Source organism: Mauremys reevesii, linkage group 1 (assembly GCF_016161935.1).
Source record: "Mauremys reevesii isolate NIE-2019 linkage group 1, ASM1616193v1, whole genome shotgun sequence".
In the NCBI taxonomy this organism is placed as follows: domain Eukaryota; kingdom Metazoa; phylum Chordata; order Testudines; family Geoemydidae; genus Mauremys; species Mauremys reevesii.
In genome coordinates, this window is record NC_052623.1 from 241,401,621 (window position 1) to 241,419,644 (window position 18,024).

Consider the following 18,024-nt stretch of genomic DNA (forward strand, 5'->3'; position numbering starts at 1 on the left):
ATAGAGCCCTGGCTCCAAATGTATCACTCTAATTGATCCAAAGGGGTTGTTAATCCCTTTTGTACCATTTAAAACAGAAAATTTTACTCGGCAGTTTAGTAAATTCTTCCATCATTTGTCACCATATCAAAATGAGATCAATTAAAAAAAATATTTGACCATGGAACATTTTGGCACTTCAGTATTAATATTACTTAAGTGGAAAGAAAGATCTCTGGGGTTTCATTTACACTGGAACTCAATTTATCAATATACATTTTTCATAAGAGAATAAACATCAGTTTCCAAATTTTGTAATGCAGAAATCTAAGCTGCAGCTGCAAAACACAATATATGTAAACCTATTATACTTGCAAACCCCATGTTTGTGCTTGTAAGCAGTTAGGTAGGTGCACAAATACCCAATTTGGAAGTGCAAGTGCCTGTTTTTTATGGCTCATTTATTTATTGTTGGGTTGTGTGTGCCCACCTGCTCCACTATCCTCTTCTGGAAACTGTGCTCCAATTGTCCTTAATAATAGCCTCTGGTGACAGTAGGCTAGTTGTTTATGGCCCAATCTTGCAGTCCGTAAGACCTGAATGACAATTTTGCTTTCTTAGGGAATCCAAGATTGAGCCCTTGAAAATAAATAGCCAAAATATCTTTTTTTTATAACTACGTCGTGGACCATCTGCTATACTCAGTCAAACTGATGACAATCTAAAGTAACATCAAGTTCAGAATTTGGAAGAATTGAGGCGTTACTCCAGATTTAGTCCCATGTAACTAAGATCAGAATCTAGCCCATCGTATATATTTTTGGGTCTTTTAATTTAAAGGCTATGGACTAAACTCATCAATAATGTAAATAGGCGAAATTCCAATGACTTTAACGGAACTGCTCCTGTTAACACCAGCTGTGAATCTGGGTCTAAATATTATAGGCCAGAAGCGGTCCTTTTGGAGGATGGGGGGAACAAAAGGCTTAAGCCAAAAGTATTGGCAAATCTCTGCATGCTGTATAAGCAAGGAGAACTTTACGATTCTTCACTGTATATTTTGTAGTATTGCCAACTCCTGTGATTTTATCACTAGTCTTGACATATTTGAGGTTTTATTTAAAGCTCCAGCTTCTGGAAATGTGAGAATTTCAGCCTTTATTTATTTAATGTAAGTTTCTAGCCCTCGTGGTTAAATAGAAAAGGTTGAAAATATAACCTGAGTGCTCCCTGAAGGCTCAGAACCCAATAGGCAAATAAAAGGATCTGAAACATTTATTTTTTAAAATATCATACTTTTTATGTTAATCTCATGATCATTTGGGTCCTGACTCATGATTTGTAAACTTTTGGGGTGGGCAATACTGAGAAATGGTCACGGGAAGAATTCAAATTATAGCTACTCCCTGATACTTGAAACTATGGCTAATTTTCCTGCTGTATATGCATTTGGGGGGTGGGGGCGGGAGACAGAGATTTGCAATGCCTCTGGCTAAATAAAGGATTACAAGAAAACATTTATCATGAAGAAGTGAAGCTACAGATTACTCCTTACAACTAGCCTTTCAGCCAGCCTGATTTAACATATACAGTTTTATTGTCTGGAGAAGAAATAGAGGGCTAAAATGAAAAGAACAAGACAGTTACTGACCTGTGGGAAAAGGGAGTAAGTTGCATTGTCAATAGTGACAGAATGTAAAAATTCCCCATCAAACCAGAGGTTCTTTCCCAGCGGAGAGTTCTGTTTTGTCATAGCAAAGAGCTGACCAGGGTCACAACAGTCTTCCAGCTGTTTCCTAATAAAGAGAGAAAGGAAGAAATGTGTTAATTAGGGCTCAGTTATGGAAATCTCATAGTGATGCTTCCCAGCTTTACTTGAATCTCCACCCAGCTGAGACTATGTAGATGCTGTTAAGTCAAGCTTCTACATAGTAATAAAGAGCCAAACAACAGAAGATTTCTATTCTGAATATTGGTATGATCAATTTCATAGAATATCAGGGTTGGAAGGGACCTCAGAAGATCATCTAGTTCATCGTTTTAATTTTTATTTATTTTTTTATAAAAATGGGAACAGTTTTTAGCAAAAAATATGCCCATTTTCAACTAGTTCTAATTAGTAAACATAAAAACCACAGGTCTCTAGTACTCTTTTAAGAGTCACACGCATGGAAATTAAAGAAGCAGTTTTTAAAACTATGATTTAATTACATAAAGGTTAAATACAATGTTTTATTGTTTATTACCAGGCCTATAAAAACCCCACAACTGAATACTCCCAAACTTTGGGAAAGCTGAGACCCAACTCCTAATTTATCAGTTCAGGTTTATTTCTAGTTACTAAAAATCCTTGTGCTACTTTCACAGCTCCTGCAACCTGACTGAAGTCCAACTTGGATAATTGCATTCTGCTATATTATATATGCCATGTAGTTTTAATGGGATCGACCATTCTCCTTTCCTCTCCTATAAATTGTTGTATCATTGTGGACTATTAAACAAATGTTGTGTTCCACCCAATAGGCAATTGGGTTTTTATGAAAGGACAAGGTTTCCTATGTACGGTATGGGCCCAATTCTGAAAGTGCCATAAAGAGTAATCCTTACTGATAGGATTGGAGGATTACTCCCATGAGGCAGGCTCTCCAGTATTGGTGCCACAGTTTGCAATACTGTTGTTGGGCACTTTGAGCAGAACCGATGTCACAAAATTGCACATCAGAGCAGGATCTGCTGGCGTGGGCTTCTCTGCATTCAGAGAGCTCTAATTTCTATTCTAATTAGATTGTAAAGTCTTCGGGGTAGAGACTTTCTCAGAGGAACTAGCACAACGAGACCCAATCTCAGTTGAGACCTTTAAGAGCTACTATATTACAAAAAATAATAGGCCAGAGCCTGCAGTTCTCATCTTCAGTGGAAATCTGGCCTGAGTGCCAACTGCAATTAGAATAGATATATTCATCAGTGAAAACCAGCTATGAAATGTTTTATACTCATTGGCCAGATCCTAAGCCAGTGTAAACTGGTGTAGTTCCATTGCCTTCAATGGAGCTACGCTGATTTATACCAGCTGAGGAACTGGCCTTCATAGACATTTTTCCTCACCATTTGAATACAGTCATGTATATAAAGTAGTTTCTGTAGGATTCATCTTCCCAAAAGAACTGCTGTTGTTGCGTATCTTGTTAGAACTGGAAGACGGGAAAAATGCTAGCTGTGGTGCATATGTTATTGAAGCCGTCCGTTCTTATTATCTTGTTCGGTACACAAGAAATTACCCATCCCTCTGCCAACACTGTGTCTTGACTATAACTAAGCATTGTGTTGTAACAAAATGTTTTTACAGAGACAAAAGTTACAAGCAACCTTATGCGTAAAATGAAACCCTACTGGCAACAGCTTATATGAAAATCCTGCATTTGACAGGGGAAAAAATCCTCTTCCACAGAGTCTAGAGCCTGAAGTTTTGGTTTACAGTGAGTTTTCTGAACCTTTTGTTTCTGTTTCGGCTTACACTGGCTTGAACCCAAAGCAAAATTCAGAAAGTTGAAATGAATCTAAAACTCAGAAAAAAATAAATGTAAAATTAGAATATTTTCCAAGGTTGTAAGTCAAAACCATAAATCCCTTCCATGCATTAAGATGATTTGTGGCCACAACTGAGGCCAAGGTATGGGTGGGCTTTTGGGCTTCAACAGGAAAGGATTACTAAGCTCTACTTGAACTGCGCCACCTAATCACGTCCATCTAATCATTACACAAACATGGAAGTGCAGACATACTGGTAGGCTGTCTGACTATCTTTGGTAACTGAATATCAAGTGGGGGAGTGTTGGGATGGATTGATGTGGCCATACTGAATGAATGGTGAGAACATGGCTTGACATGACTGAACTGCAAAAGAGGATTCTGGGAGCAGAATCCTTCTCGTAGCATCAGACAGATGGCAGAGGTGAGACTGACTAGCTCCATGCTGTGTGTATCATCAATACTGGTCTTTGAGTCAGCAAATATGTCCACTTGAAAGCAAACAACATATGTAGAACATCCTGAGTGGAGCATGGGCTGAGTCATCATGCAGGGGGCTGAAGTGAATAATTTATAAGGGAGTGAATGTGGGGGAATGTTCAGCTGGCACCACACTGCAGTCTCCTTCTAAAGTATTAATTCGGTAAAAATCAGTAGCCACATGCCCACGGGGCATGCTTTTAAGACATGTGACTCCTTTGAGGAGAAAGAGTATAAAAATCGAGCAAATTATATTACTGTTGGAGGAATTCCTTAACTGATGCTTGAAAATGCTGCTAGACAGAGAAGCCAAAACTCTGCTCCATGGGCTCAAGTAGGACTGTGATCAGAGGGGTTTCCAGGCAACCAAGGCCTTGCCTTGAGGGAATCCGAGACAGACCAGAGGGCTGAGGAGACCAGACCTGGAAAGAAGAAGTCATCCATAGAATTTGGTAACCATCTTCTCTGTTTGCCAAGCAGGAACTGTGTGAGGTTAGCACAGGGCCCATTTGTGTACAATTGTGAAAGAGAGGGTCACTAAGAGGAATGTATAGCTTTTACTGTATCGTTCTTTAATGTCTAACATGGGAGTTATGTGCTTAATGTCATCCTTTACCATTTGTGTAATTCCTTCTCAAATAAACTATAGTGTATGCAAGTTAATTACTGTGGACCTTTTCCACTGGCATGACAGTAATCTGGGAGCCATTAAAGATCCATTCGGGGTAGTAGCCCCCTGATGCCAACATTTGGTAGCAGAGGATGATTACTGTTGTGTCCAAGAAAAAAAGGTATTTAAGCTGAATCAAACTGTTTTCTGAACTGGTGGCCTTTGAGGAGCTTGGTATCCTGAATCACTGGTGTTAACCAACTAATTTAAATATTGTTCTGAATCAGTTCTGACTTATATTAATTTTAGCTCAGAGGACCAGATTTAGTTACAGTACACAGAAAGGGAAATATACCAGTGAGCAGGGTTGTATTGGTCGTTCCAAGAGTCGATGATGTTTTGCAAATGCAGACAGGGAAGCGTCATCGAACCGGAGGACAAGAGGGACACCCCGAATCCTCTGTGTGTAGTTGATGAGTGTTTGTTAAGACAGGTGTTTAAAAGCTTGGGGGCTGATCCATGTCTGGCTGATGCTGTCCCCACACTGCATGAGAAAGTTTTGGACAACTTGCTGTTGAGGTACTGAAAGGGTTACACTCCCGAGAAAGCCCAAACAGAAGCACGTGTCATCTGTGCCATGTATTGTTCTATAGATAAGCTTGTAAAGGAGCGAGATGTTGTGCAAAAAAGTTTGGAACAGGAACTAGATAAATTAAAATTGCAGAACGAAAGCCTGAAATGTGACTTGCAAACTGCTGTAGCACAAAATGTAACCAAGGCTCAGCAGATAACAGCTTTAACTCATACATGTCCGGAAAGAATAATTATACAGGTGGAAGAGAAAGAGGAGCCCCTGCCAGGCCCCGCAGCAGCCCAGCCGCTAGGGATAGCAAATGCCTCAGCCTTCACGGCAAATACGAGAAGAAGTAAATTGTCTTCTGACTGAAACTAAAAACAGGCACTGGCTAAACAAATGGACTCTTTGACTAAGAGAACATGTTTGTCTTGGCTGTTGGAAAACATGGTTAGAAAACATTTAGATCTTGAAGATTTAAGAGAACTGATAATAACTTGTGCAGGCCCTATGGAAGGAATGGCTTTGTTGGCAGGAATTGAGGCAGAGTTAAACAAAGGTGACTGAGATGGTGTTATCCAGAAGGTAGCTCAATACTTTCTGACCCCCTCTGAATTGAGGAGGACAACTTTGTTGATACATCAGAAGGAAGGAGAATCTGTTATGGCTTCTTGTAGTAGGCTGGTGTTGGTATGCTCTCTGGCTGAAATCAAGGTGAAACAGCTGACAGATTTGATCTATGATGGTTTAAGAAAACCTATTAAGGTGTTCATAGGATCCTGGATGGATTTAGAACAGGTTGAACTGATTAAAGCAGCTCAGAAGACAGAAAGAGTAGTAAGTTGGGGCAGGTAGTTCTTCTCAGAAAGTGATTAGTGAGGCTCCTGACAGCAAATCAAGCAGGCTATAATGGCTCCAACCACAGTGATATGGGACATGGTAGTTGCAATGAAATAGGACAAGGACGGTATGGTAGGAGATGTGGAGTGTTTAGTGGGGGATCATTGCGAGCACAGATGGGCTCAACTTCAGGAAAGAGGAGCAGATATGGCCCATTTGGATGGGCAACCTCTGAAGACTTTGCTAACTGTGTTAAGTGATTTGATGGCAAGGACTAGATCACAGCCAATGCTGCAGCCATGAGTTAAGGCCACGGGAACAGGTACAGATGATCTGCCGGTGAGTTCTTATGACTTGTTATCCCCAGAATTGGCTTAGATGAAATTGGTAGCTCCCTTTCCAGATGGCTCCACATTTCAGTAACAATGTCTTGCCCTTAGCAACCCCTGTCCGCAAAGGTAAATGTTAGTAGCCAAATTACAGCCCCACATAATTGGTAAATCTTACGTGGAAGAGGGGACAGAAGGAAACATATAATGGTTCCTTACATTAATTAATACAGGAGCAAAGGCAACTTTAAGTATTAAAACACCTACAATGGGCAGTTGATCAAACTACGTTTTAAATAAATACAGTGGTCTGTTACAGCATCACTGAAAAAGCTATATTGAAAGTAGATATGGTACAACTGGAAAAGTGAATGATTAATTTGGCAGAAAGGCTGGTTGTGAAGAAAGAGACTGTAAATAACCAGGTTGTTTCAGAAGGATTAAGAAAGTGAGCCTGGAAAGACAATAAGTGAATAAAGGAAATTTCTCGTGATTTGGGCTAGAAAGAAAAGGCAGTGGTAAAGATAGTGAAAAAAAATGTGTAAAGCAGCTCCTCAGTGTTCCTATCCAGCAGAAGTTGTTTCCCACATTAAAAAGAACCCTGTTGCGGGATCTAAAAACACAAGGGGTAGTAGTAAATTGTCAAAGCCCCTGCAACTCCGCAATCTGGCTTGTACAGAAACCAAATGGCAGATGACATGCCATGAATATATTATAAACATATAATTGTAAATCTACCCTTGTTGTAGCCAGCCTTCCAACTATAATGGCCAGGGCAACGGCCAAGGCTAAATGGTTTTCTGTACTGAATTTGTTATTTGTTAATTGTTTCCTTCTTTGAATTAATAACAGGCTAAATTATAAGAACTCCTGAGTTCCTGTTAACACCAAAGAAACAAATGCCTGTGCAGGTACAGAAGAAGATCTGTGTAGCAAATTTGATGCAAATGTTGGAAAACATTTGGACAGAGAAATCAACACAAACAAAAGGAAGAGCCAAAGGAATAATTAAAATATCGATGAAAAATAGAAAACACAGTAATGCTTAAAATTGGTAAACAAAGGTAAAATAATCCCTATATAAAGGAAACTCTTTCCAGTTAAGAGATAAGTATATGGCCAGTCCTGTGGCAGTTTTAGTAACCACTCCAGATAGAGACGTGTAAAACATTTTGATCAAATCCAATTATACTTGCCAGGGGATTAAATATAACAATTTTCAGAAATGAATGCACAGTATGTACTGGCCTATAAGGTCCGGTCAGAGGCCTTGTGTGTTTTGTTTTTGTTTTGGTTGCTTATGTTTTTGCAGGTAAATCTATAAATTTATGGAAGCAAGAAATATGCTTTGAAATTTGCTATGGCTTGTTAGCAATGTGATTACTAGACCTGTCTGTGCTACAGGATTCCAGCTGAAGAATAAGCCAGAAGATTGTTAAATTACTCAAATTTCAATAAAATGAGCACCCTTCTTAGGGGCATAAGCATAAAAACATGCTGGGTCAAACTAAAGGTCCATCTAGCCCAGTGTCCTGTCTTTTAACAATGACCAATGCCAGGTGTTTCAGAGAAAATCAACAGAACAGGTCAATGATCAAGTAATCATTGCAGCCCATTCCCAGCTTCTGGCAAAGGCCAGGGACACCATCCCTGCCCATCTTGGCTAATAGCCTTTATGAGTTTCTCTCTTTCTTTTACAACAAAAAAACACCTTGCATAGTCTTGGCCTTGACAACATTTTCTGACAAGAAGTTCCACAGGTTAATTTTCCTGTGTTTATTTCCTTTTGTTTATTTTAAACCTGCTGCTTAGCAATCTTAATTGGTAACCCCTAGTTCTTTTGTTATATAAAAAAAGAAGTAAATTACACTTTCTTATTTACTTTCTCAACAACAGTCAGGATTTCATAGACCTCTATTGTATTCCCCCTTTAGTTATCTCTTTTTCAAGTTAGAAAGTCCTAGTCTTGTTAATCTTTTCTTAGACAAAGTTGTTCCAGATCCCTGATTATTTTTGTTGCCTTTTTTTCTATGCTTTTTTTCAGATATGGCTTTGCACATTAAGTGAATGTTTTTAGGGATCTATACACAATGATTCCAGAACTCTTTTTCTTTTGGGTGGTAGCAGCTAATTTAAACCCCATTCTTTTATATGTATAATTGGAATTATGTTTTCCCCACGTGCATTACTTTGCATTTGTCAGCACTGAATTTCATCTGCTTAGTCACCCAGTTTTGTAAAATCCCTTTGCAACTCTTTAAAGTCTGTTTTGGACTTGACTATCTTGAAGCTTTGTGTCATCTGCAAATTTTTGCCACTTTATTGTTTGCCTTTTTAATACATAGGTCATTTGACAGTATTACCTTTCCCCTATACAGATCCCTGGAAACGCTACTGTTTTTACCTCTCTCCATTCTAAAAACTAACCAGTTATTCTTGCCTTTTGTCCCTTATCTTTTAACCAGTTATTGATCCATAAAGAACTTTCTTTCTTATCTTATAACAGCTCACCTTGCCTAAAAACCTTCAATAAGGGTTCAGAGACTTTCTGAAGATCTGAATACACTATATTCACTAAATCACCTTGTCTATATCCTTGTTAATCCTCTCAAAGAATTCTAGTAAGCTAATCTTTAACTGTAAAAGAGAAATGCAAAATTCTTTAGTTCTTCTATATTGGCTTTATTCTTCTTGGGCATTCCAAGGTGCTAAGGAGACCTTAATTACCCAGTGACCTCACTGGTTGTGTAGTAGGCTTCCTGCTTTTGATATACTATCAGTATAGAAAAATCTCAAAATCTGAAAGCAGCCTCCTTAATTCTCTGAAGACAGGAAAGTTGTGGTTTTTTTAAATAAAATAAAAAGCTTTTGGAAAGTCTAAATTCCAGTATTGGGATAGATAACAGTGCAGATTTATTCAAAGTCCTAGCCAAAGTAAACCTTACTGTGGGCAATAACTTGAAGCTAACCTATGTAAAATGTCCTGTACAAAAGTCATGTTAAAGTTGTTTCCCTGATAATGTTTACTCTAGCAGCATTTTTAAAAAAAAAGGCTAAAAGAAAGCAAAGTAAAAGGGAATAAAAAAAAATTCTATCCAGGTAACTGATTTTCCAGTACAAAAGCTCTCCACAACCCAATAAAGGAATATCAAGTTGCTAAACCCGGTAAAGGGGATGATAAGAAGGAAGAATGTGGAAGATGGGGAAATCTGGCACTCTGTGGTAACAGAATCTGTCATTCCCTTTGAGGCCATAAAAGACACTCAGGAAATATGGACATTCCACATATCAAATAAGGCATGTATTTCTGCTTGGGTACAGGGATTAACATCCAAGTTATTAACAAATGGGTGGCAAGAAGCTTCAGGAAAACATGCTTTAGTTAGTAGTTAAGAGGGAATATAATCCAGCTAACCAAAGGTGGTTAGGGATCTCAAGTGTAAGAAATGGTGCATATGCATTGGGGGCCAACATATCCCAAGCAATTAATACCAAAACTGGGGAATTGTGGGACCCACATACGCCACATAAAAAACCCCTCAGACACGCCAACATCATCGTATAAAAGCACCCCAAGAATACATAATTCAAGGGGCTTGGGTTTAAAAATAAAATTCAAATTCCAGTCATAAATATAGAATCAACTGTAAAATTGTATAACATCACTGAGAATATAAAAATGTGTCAATAACGATGTAATTGGTGCACATAGAACACATGTTTACGGGGGTATGGTAATAAATCTGTATTTAAAGTGTCCAAAAAAAAGTACCCTAACATAAATGTTCTTTAAGATGCCATACCTCATATGGTGACAATATGTAATATATGGAAGGATAAACATGGGTTAATGTAACCTAATCAACACAAAAACGTCACAATGTTCCTAAACATATCAAATGGGTAATTCAAAATTGTAATCATAGTGTATATACACACACACACACACCAAGAATCTAAATTTAGATTCCTGTGATCTTAGTCCCTGAGGAGTGAATAATCAATAGTCTATCACAGAGTCACCAGGCTAATGCTCTAAAACTGATCTCTAAAAAGCCAGTCAAAACCTGGTGTGGCATGCCTCCCCTCACACTGCTGCCGGGGCAAAAAAAGCCTAAGTGGTCTTGGCCTTCCTATGTCTGACCTCAGGGAATTTAGCATCCCCGCAGTGAATCCACCTGGGCATGGCTCCTGGGGAAGCCAAAGGGCCTTGTAACTCTCCGCCAACATAGTAAAACAGAGGGTTTATTAATTAACAGATACACAGTGTGGAATGGACTTGTTGGCATGGGAATCAGTAACTTTTAGCCAAATCCATCTTGGACTCCCCGCCTCTCTCCCAATCACAGACTGCTCAGTTTCTAGCAACCGGACCTCCAGCACGCCCATTGCCCCTCCTCCTGGTCTTTGGCTCACTTCCCAGGCAAAGTGGCACCTGGTCACATCCCCCCTTGTAGGTTTTAGGTTATGAGGGACACCTTCTATAGCGTAGGTGCAGGCAACTTGAGTAGCCTTACCTGCCCTCAAGGGTCTTAGCAAGTCACATGCCCTTGTTCCTACCACCTTTGCATTGGTGCAACCGGAAAACTAAGAAACCACACAGTATTTATGCAAAACAGTCAAAACTCACGTAGAGTCACTTACAACAAAAAATGTACCAGTAATATATGCCAGCACCTGAAAAATAAAACAGGGTACTGTTCCAGGGTCCTTCTGGAATAGTACCAGAAGGAAATGGATACAAATTATACAAAGAGAAATTATACAAATTGGGATATTAAAATACAAACTAATCAAGGCACACTAGACCAAATAGAATGGTCAACTAGACTGATAATATCTATAAAAGGTATGCTTGCTTGAAAATATAACATTGTTTTAAAAGCTGTAGGAAAAATAGGATCTCAAATGTGTGCTTGGTATAATGATGTATGTCAAGTAACAGCATAAAATGGAGTTAAATGGGCAATGTTATTTTAAATTTCTGAAACTGCAGCATTATTCCCTTGTATGTTTCTGTTTTGAATACCAGATGTGTAAGCAATATAAGAAAAAACAAGCTTTATGGAAAACTTGTAAGATTGAGCTGTTGGATTATGCTACTAAAAATTATAAAATAATGCTTTAAGTTTTATAAAAACCAGAAAAGGAAACATACGATCTAACAGCGTACAAATTGTGGGTATGATTAATGCGATATCACAATTTTCTCGAGGGAATCCAAGACAGACCAGAGTGCTGAGGAGACCAGACCTGGAGAGAAGAAGTCATCCATAGAATTTGGTAACCACCTTCTCTGTTTGCCAAGCAGGAACTGTGTGAGCCTAGCACAGGGCCCGTTTGTGTGTTTGTGAAAGAGAGGCTCGCTAAGAGGAATATATAGCTCTTACTGTATAGTTCTTTAATGTGTAACATGGGAGTCGTGTGCTTAATGTCACCCTTTACCACTTGTGTAATTCCTTCTCAAATAAACTGCATTGTATGCAAGTTAATTACTGTGGACCTTTTTCACTGGTATGACAGTAATCTGCTCTCCTGGGAGCCATTAAAGATCTATTCAGGGATGGTAGCCTCCTGGTGCCAACAGGACTCACTCAAAAGGACCCCAGCAAGAGTCTAAACCAATAATGGCATAGGCACAATTAAACAAAGTATCTTACTCTCCTGACTTTGAGTGCTCTAATGTGTTTCTGTAAGGCCACAGCACTGCTAGAATCAGTCAATACGGCATGAATTTATGGTGAAAGACAATATGGTGCCCAACAGGCTTATTTTTAGTATTCAAGAGCCAAAAATCAACCCAATTCAATGGTTTATGGATTTGGGACTGATCTGAGTTGAGTATTACAAGGGTTTCAGACACCTCTTCTAGGTTTTGTATCCTTGGTTCCTAACATGAAAGCCCTTCTTTCTCCAATAAGAAGTAAACACTACCACCCAAATTCTTTAGCAAAAAGGACTAACCTGAAAATTAACCCCACTCTGGCAGCCACCCAAGTTGGAGGTGTTCCAACAATATAGCACACAATCACCGCTCCTACTAGGTTCATAGCCTATGAAGCCAGAAGGAACCATTTTGATCACCTTCTCTGAGAAGCTGCATAACACGGCCATTAGAGTTCCCTGAATTAATTCCTGTTTGAGCAAGAGCATATCTTTTAGAAAAAAAATCCAATCTTGATTTAAAAGATTGCAAGCAATGGAGAATTCACCACAAACTTGGTAAATTGTTCCAATGGTTAATTATTCTGTTAAAAATTTTAAACCTTATTTCCAGACTGAATTTGTCTAGCTTCATCTTCCAGCCATTAGAGGGCGTTATGCCTTTCTCTGTTAGACTGAAGAGATTTCTCTATGCTGCACTATTCTGGGACTGACTTAGCTAACTTTGATTAGCTTCTTAAGATTTTGGAAATACTATATATGACAGAACAACAATGTTTCTTTTTCAGAAATGTTCAATGTATCACAAAGTTTTTTAAAAAGCCAATTTAGTGCTCTAAATTTCTGCAGGCTCAAGTCTTCCATTCATACACAGAAAATATACAGCATTGGCAGCATCAATATGAGTTTGCCAACAAAACCCCACCCATACACCTCATCTCTGATCTAGAGGGGCCTCTTCTCAAGATGAAATAGTTATAATCCTTGGCTTTTGGCCCTTCAGATAACTCCCAATTGTTTTATCTATGGCACAGACTTAGAAACTTGTCTATACCTTGAATCACTGTACTGCAAAACTGGGTGTGAATCTGCAGTGCACAAGCTTGCCATGTGTGAACATTGCTACAGCCAAGCCATACTCCAGGACTTTCAAACTTCACAGCAGTTGTCATGAACATACAGCTAAGGGTAGCATAAAATCCCTCCTTTACTTGTAAAGGGCTAAGAAGCTCAAATAACCTGGTTGGCACCTGAACAAAAGGATCAATAAGGGGAGAAGATATTTTCAAATCTGGGGGGGAAGGTTTTTGCTTTGTGCACTGTGAGTTTTCTCTGAGACAAAGAGAGAGACTGAGCAAGTAATCCAGCTCCTGCTGAAATGATACATCCAATATCACAGAAATAGTAAGTAATAGCAAGGAAATGTGTTAGATTATTTTTTGTTTTAGCTTGTGAATTTTCCCTATGCTAAGAGGGAGGTTTATTCCTGTTTTTTTTTTTTTTTTTTTTTGGTAACTTTAAAGTTTACAGAGGTGCTTCTTTTACTTTTTTCTTTATAATAAAGTTCTGTTTTTAAGGGTCAGGTCTGTGCTCACCTTGGTTACCTGTTTGGTTGGTGTGTTATTCTCAAGCCTCCCCAGGAAAGGGGGTGAAGGGACTTGGGGGGATATTTTGGGGAAACAGGAACTTCAAGTGGTCCTTTTCCTGAATCTTTGTCTAACTCACTTGGTGGTGGCAGCGATACCATTCCAGGGCAAGGAATTTGTGCCTTGGGGAAATTTTTAACCTAAGTTGGTGGAATATAAGTTAAAGAGTCTTTCATGCGGCCCCCACATCTGTACCCCAGAGTTCAGAGTGGGGAGGGAACCCTAACAGCAGTGTTCACACAGAATGTTACTGCACAGCAAGTCAGCACACTATAGATTGCTGTCTTGCCACACAGTAATTCAATGTGTAGCCAAGCCCTGAGTTTCTTGGGAGCTATGGGAGGACGGGGGAGAAGGGTGTTTAAACTTAAATTTCTCATACCATAATAAAAGAGCTGGATTTATTTCAGTGGTGATGCTCTCTCGCTGTGATCAAAGTTCTCTTTATTAAAAAAAAAAGTAAATTAAGGGACAAATTTCCCACCTATGTAAATAGATGAAACTTCATTGGCTTAAACAGCGTTGCACCTACTTACACTACTGCTGAATTTGAATTAATCTCACAGGTGCAACAGAGAGAGAATTTCTAGACACTAAAATTGTACAGGTCCAGCTGAGGCTACAGTTTGCCATACAGTATCTGCTTTATTATTAATAAAGATGCATGAGCCACAAAGAACCCAGCTTGTGTCTCTGATCCTATGCTAAATTTGCAGAGCAAGCAATTACTAATCTTCTTTCCTACCAACCTTTTTAGTTCTGAACTGAGCAAGTTTGTTCTGGAAGCCACTGAGAGAATAAATATGGAACCCCACGGTGTAATTATTAGACTCACTTTTCAGAACAGAATCACACTCTAATATACTTTGATTTTGATGTAGTTTATTCCTACAAGTCTGTTTTAAACTGCTGTGTACAAAGCGTGCATATGAGCTTTTGAAATATGAATTACAATGCATGAATTCTAATTCAATTCATTACTAGGCTAGATAAAGCTTTTCCAAAATTGTTATGTCAGAGAGATGAAGGACCATACACTTTCTTCAGAAAAAAAAATCACAGTAATTTTTAGTCATAGCTCAAGAACCCTACAGTAGCACCATTTTAAGCCTTGATTTTCCAGTGAAATCTACTAGAATGGAGCTATACATGCAGGCAGAGTCTCACTGAAGTCAATGAAACTTTATGTAGATTCAAGGATATATGCTAATAGAGCCTGATAAAGGACCTAAAGCTTAACTTGCAGCAGTTAGGGCCATGATGCACACAAGGTAGATCTGAGAAATCCGTTTCTCTCTGCAATAAAGGAGAACTAGGGCTTCACCAGATATTTCTATATTTCAAATAAAAGGCCTGTGCAAGTATCTTACAGCATATCACTGATGACCTCAAGAGCTCTCAGGCTCTGATACAAAGCCCATTGAAGTCAACAGGAGTATTTCCACTGCCTTCAGTTGGTTTTAGATCAGGCCCCTGAAGAGAACAGGGATTGGCCGAAAGGAGGTGGTTTTGTATCCGGCACCACTAGCACGGACTTTAGCATCTTGAAATCTGTGAAAACTCAGGCTATCCACCAGACCGGTGCATGTACACACACAATCCTGCTGGGGTGAAGTGAAGAAACAAATTGACAGAGTGAGACAGGTACCCAGAAGTCACCAACTACAGAACAGGCCCAACAAGGAAAGTAACAGAACGCCACTGGATGTCACCTACAGCCCCCAACTAAAACCTCTCCAGCGCATCATCAAGGATCTACAACTATCCTGAAGGACGATCCCTCACTCTCACAGATCTTGGGAGACAGGCCAGTCCTCGTTTACAGACATCCTCCCAACCTGAAGCAAATACTCACCAGCAACTACACACCACACCACAGAAACACTAACCAAGGAACCAACTCTGTTGCCAACTCTGTCTCCATATCTATTCAAGGGACACCATCATAGGATCTAACCACATCAGCCACAACATCATGGGCTTGTTCACTTGCACATCTACCAATGTGATATATGCCATCATGTGCCAGCAATGCCCCTCTGCCGTGTACATTGGCCAAACTGGGCAGTCTCTACATAAAAGAATAAATGGACACAAATCAGACATCAAGAATTGTAACATTCAAAAACCAGTAGGCGAACACTTCAATCTCCCTGGACACTCAATAACAGACTTAAAAGTGGCAATTCTTCAACAATAAAACTTCAAAAACAGACTTCAATGAGAAACTACAGAACTGGAATTAATTTGCAAACTGGACATGATCAAATTAGGCCTGAATAAAGACTGAGAGTGGATGGATCACTACAAAAAGTAATTTTCCCTCTGTTGATATTCACTCCTTCTTGTCAACTGTTGGAAATGGGTGACGTCCACCTTGATTGCATTGGCCTTGTTGGCACTACAAACGTAATTTTCCCTCTGTTGATATTCACCCCTTCTTGTCAACTGTTGAGAATAGTCCACTTCCACCTTAATTGTATTGGCCTCGTTAGCACTAACCTCCAACTTGGTAAGGCAACTCCCATCTTTTCATGTGCTGTAATATATATACTGCTTACTGTATTTTTCACTCCATGCATTTGATGAGGTGGGTTTTAGCCCACGAAAGCTTATGCCCAAATAAATTTGTTAGTCTCTAAGTTGCCACAAAGACTCCTCATTGTTTTTGCTGAAACAGACTAACATGGCTACCACTCTGAAACTTGACTCCTTTCATTGTTTCTACGGAGGCAGAGATATGCGGAAGCTAGGTGGTCATATGTCTGTACATGTAATATAGAGAAGAAAATGTTAAATTATCAAGTGAACAGTCTATAATAACCATATGTTTTCACGGGCAGACAGCTGGGTGCTTGGGAGAGTTTTATCCACCCACGCCTGCCCGCCAAAATGCATTAATAAAAAAAGAAACACTGAATCTGGAACAAAAGCTCATTTATTATTTCACTTTTAGTAAAGTGGGAAAATTTAGTATAAAACTACAGTATAAAACTACAGATGAAATCATTACTTTTTAAAATATGAGTAAAAGGAAAGACTGAAAAAATTCCAAACAATGATCTTCATCCTGGGTATCTTGAAATGAATTATTCTGCAACATCTGTAAGCTGTGAATCATCAGTCATGTCCTCGTGTACATATAAAATCATACATGGGCTGAGCTGTGATTGCCCCATTTTGGATTGAATCCATATTTTAATACAATGTAGAACACTGAAACTATGCTCACTTACCATAGTGGTTGCTGGTACCACTAAAATCATCTGATTCAACTTCAGCACTTTGGAAGACAGCTGACATTTGGTATAGCTGAGCAAACAGAGATATTTCCAACTGGACTTCAGTGATCTTTCCTTAAAGTGACAGCTGGCTTGCAACAGAGGAAGCTGAATATTCAGTTAATTATGGTTGAAGTTGTAACCATACACCTGAAGCATGTCTTGAATTTGCATTTCTGTTACGTTCGGGGTTATGAAAGTTTGAAGATTTTGAAAAACCTTGTAGCCTCTCTATTCAAATCTCAACTGAATATGGGACATTGTAAAATCAATTACTTCAACACAGATGTACATATAAAATTCCTTTGCTGAATTTGAGTAGCTGGGTCCCTCTTTGCATTTTCTTGGGAATTTTCTTTCTTGGAAGCTCTGGCTTTCCAACTCTTTCCAACTTTAAACTTTTCTGGTGGATTTGCTCCCAGAATAAGTTGCAGCTTTCATCCGATCAGAGGGACTGAAGTGAATTACATGCCATTTTCATGAAAGATTGGCCATCTGTTGCTAAAATATCTGACCCTTGCAGAGTTTGGGACAGGTTGTCTATGATGTTTAGGACTTGTTGGCCTAGTTGAATGTCAAAGAGGAAGTCAGACTTTCCATTTGATCTGCAATGCCAGCAATTTGAGCTCTCATTTCAAGATCTTTTGTTGCATCCTTCACAAGCTCCCAAATTGCACACAGTGCATGGTAGTTATTAGAAACTGAAGCCAATGATTCTGCATGGAGAGTCCAGATGCCTGGTAACATACTTAATAGCTCATATTTTATATCCTGAAATATAGCATCTCATTTGGGTGATTTTTCAGTTAATTTAGTGATTTCCTAAACAGTTTCATGAGTATCTCTTAGGAGAGTGTATTTTTTAATAGTGTCCTGGCATATCAAAGTCAAAGCATGCCCATAGCAATGAGTATATGTAGTTCATGGGTCCTCCTGTTGCAGTCTGGTTGCTACACCTGATACTAAGCCTGTCATAATAGTGACATCATCAAAGTATTGTACACAAAAGTTGTTGCTCATCACATTTAGAGTCAATAATATCTTTCGTTACTGAGATGATTACCTCTGCTGATGTACAGGCTACATTATACAG

The 18,024-nt window shown here is 39.0% G+C and overlaps 1 protein-coding gene across 2 annotated transcripts in view; it reads right to left on the reverse strand.

Moving 5' to 3' along the window:
• Positions 1 to 18,024, reverse strand: part of ST8SIA1 (ST8 alpha-N-acetyl-neuraminide alpha-2,8-sialyltransferase 1) — a 237,303-nt gene that overhangs the window by 146,300 nt on the left and 72,979 nt on the right. For both annotated transcript variants that reach the window (XM_039486598.1, XM_039486589.1), the window contains one exon: positions 1,631 to 1,775. In XM_039486598.1, coding sequence (XP_039342532.1) covers positions 1,631 to 1,775 — 145 coding nt within the window. The remainder of the gene's footprint in view (positions 1 to 1,630; positions 1,776 to 18,024) is intronic.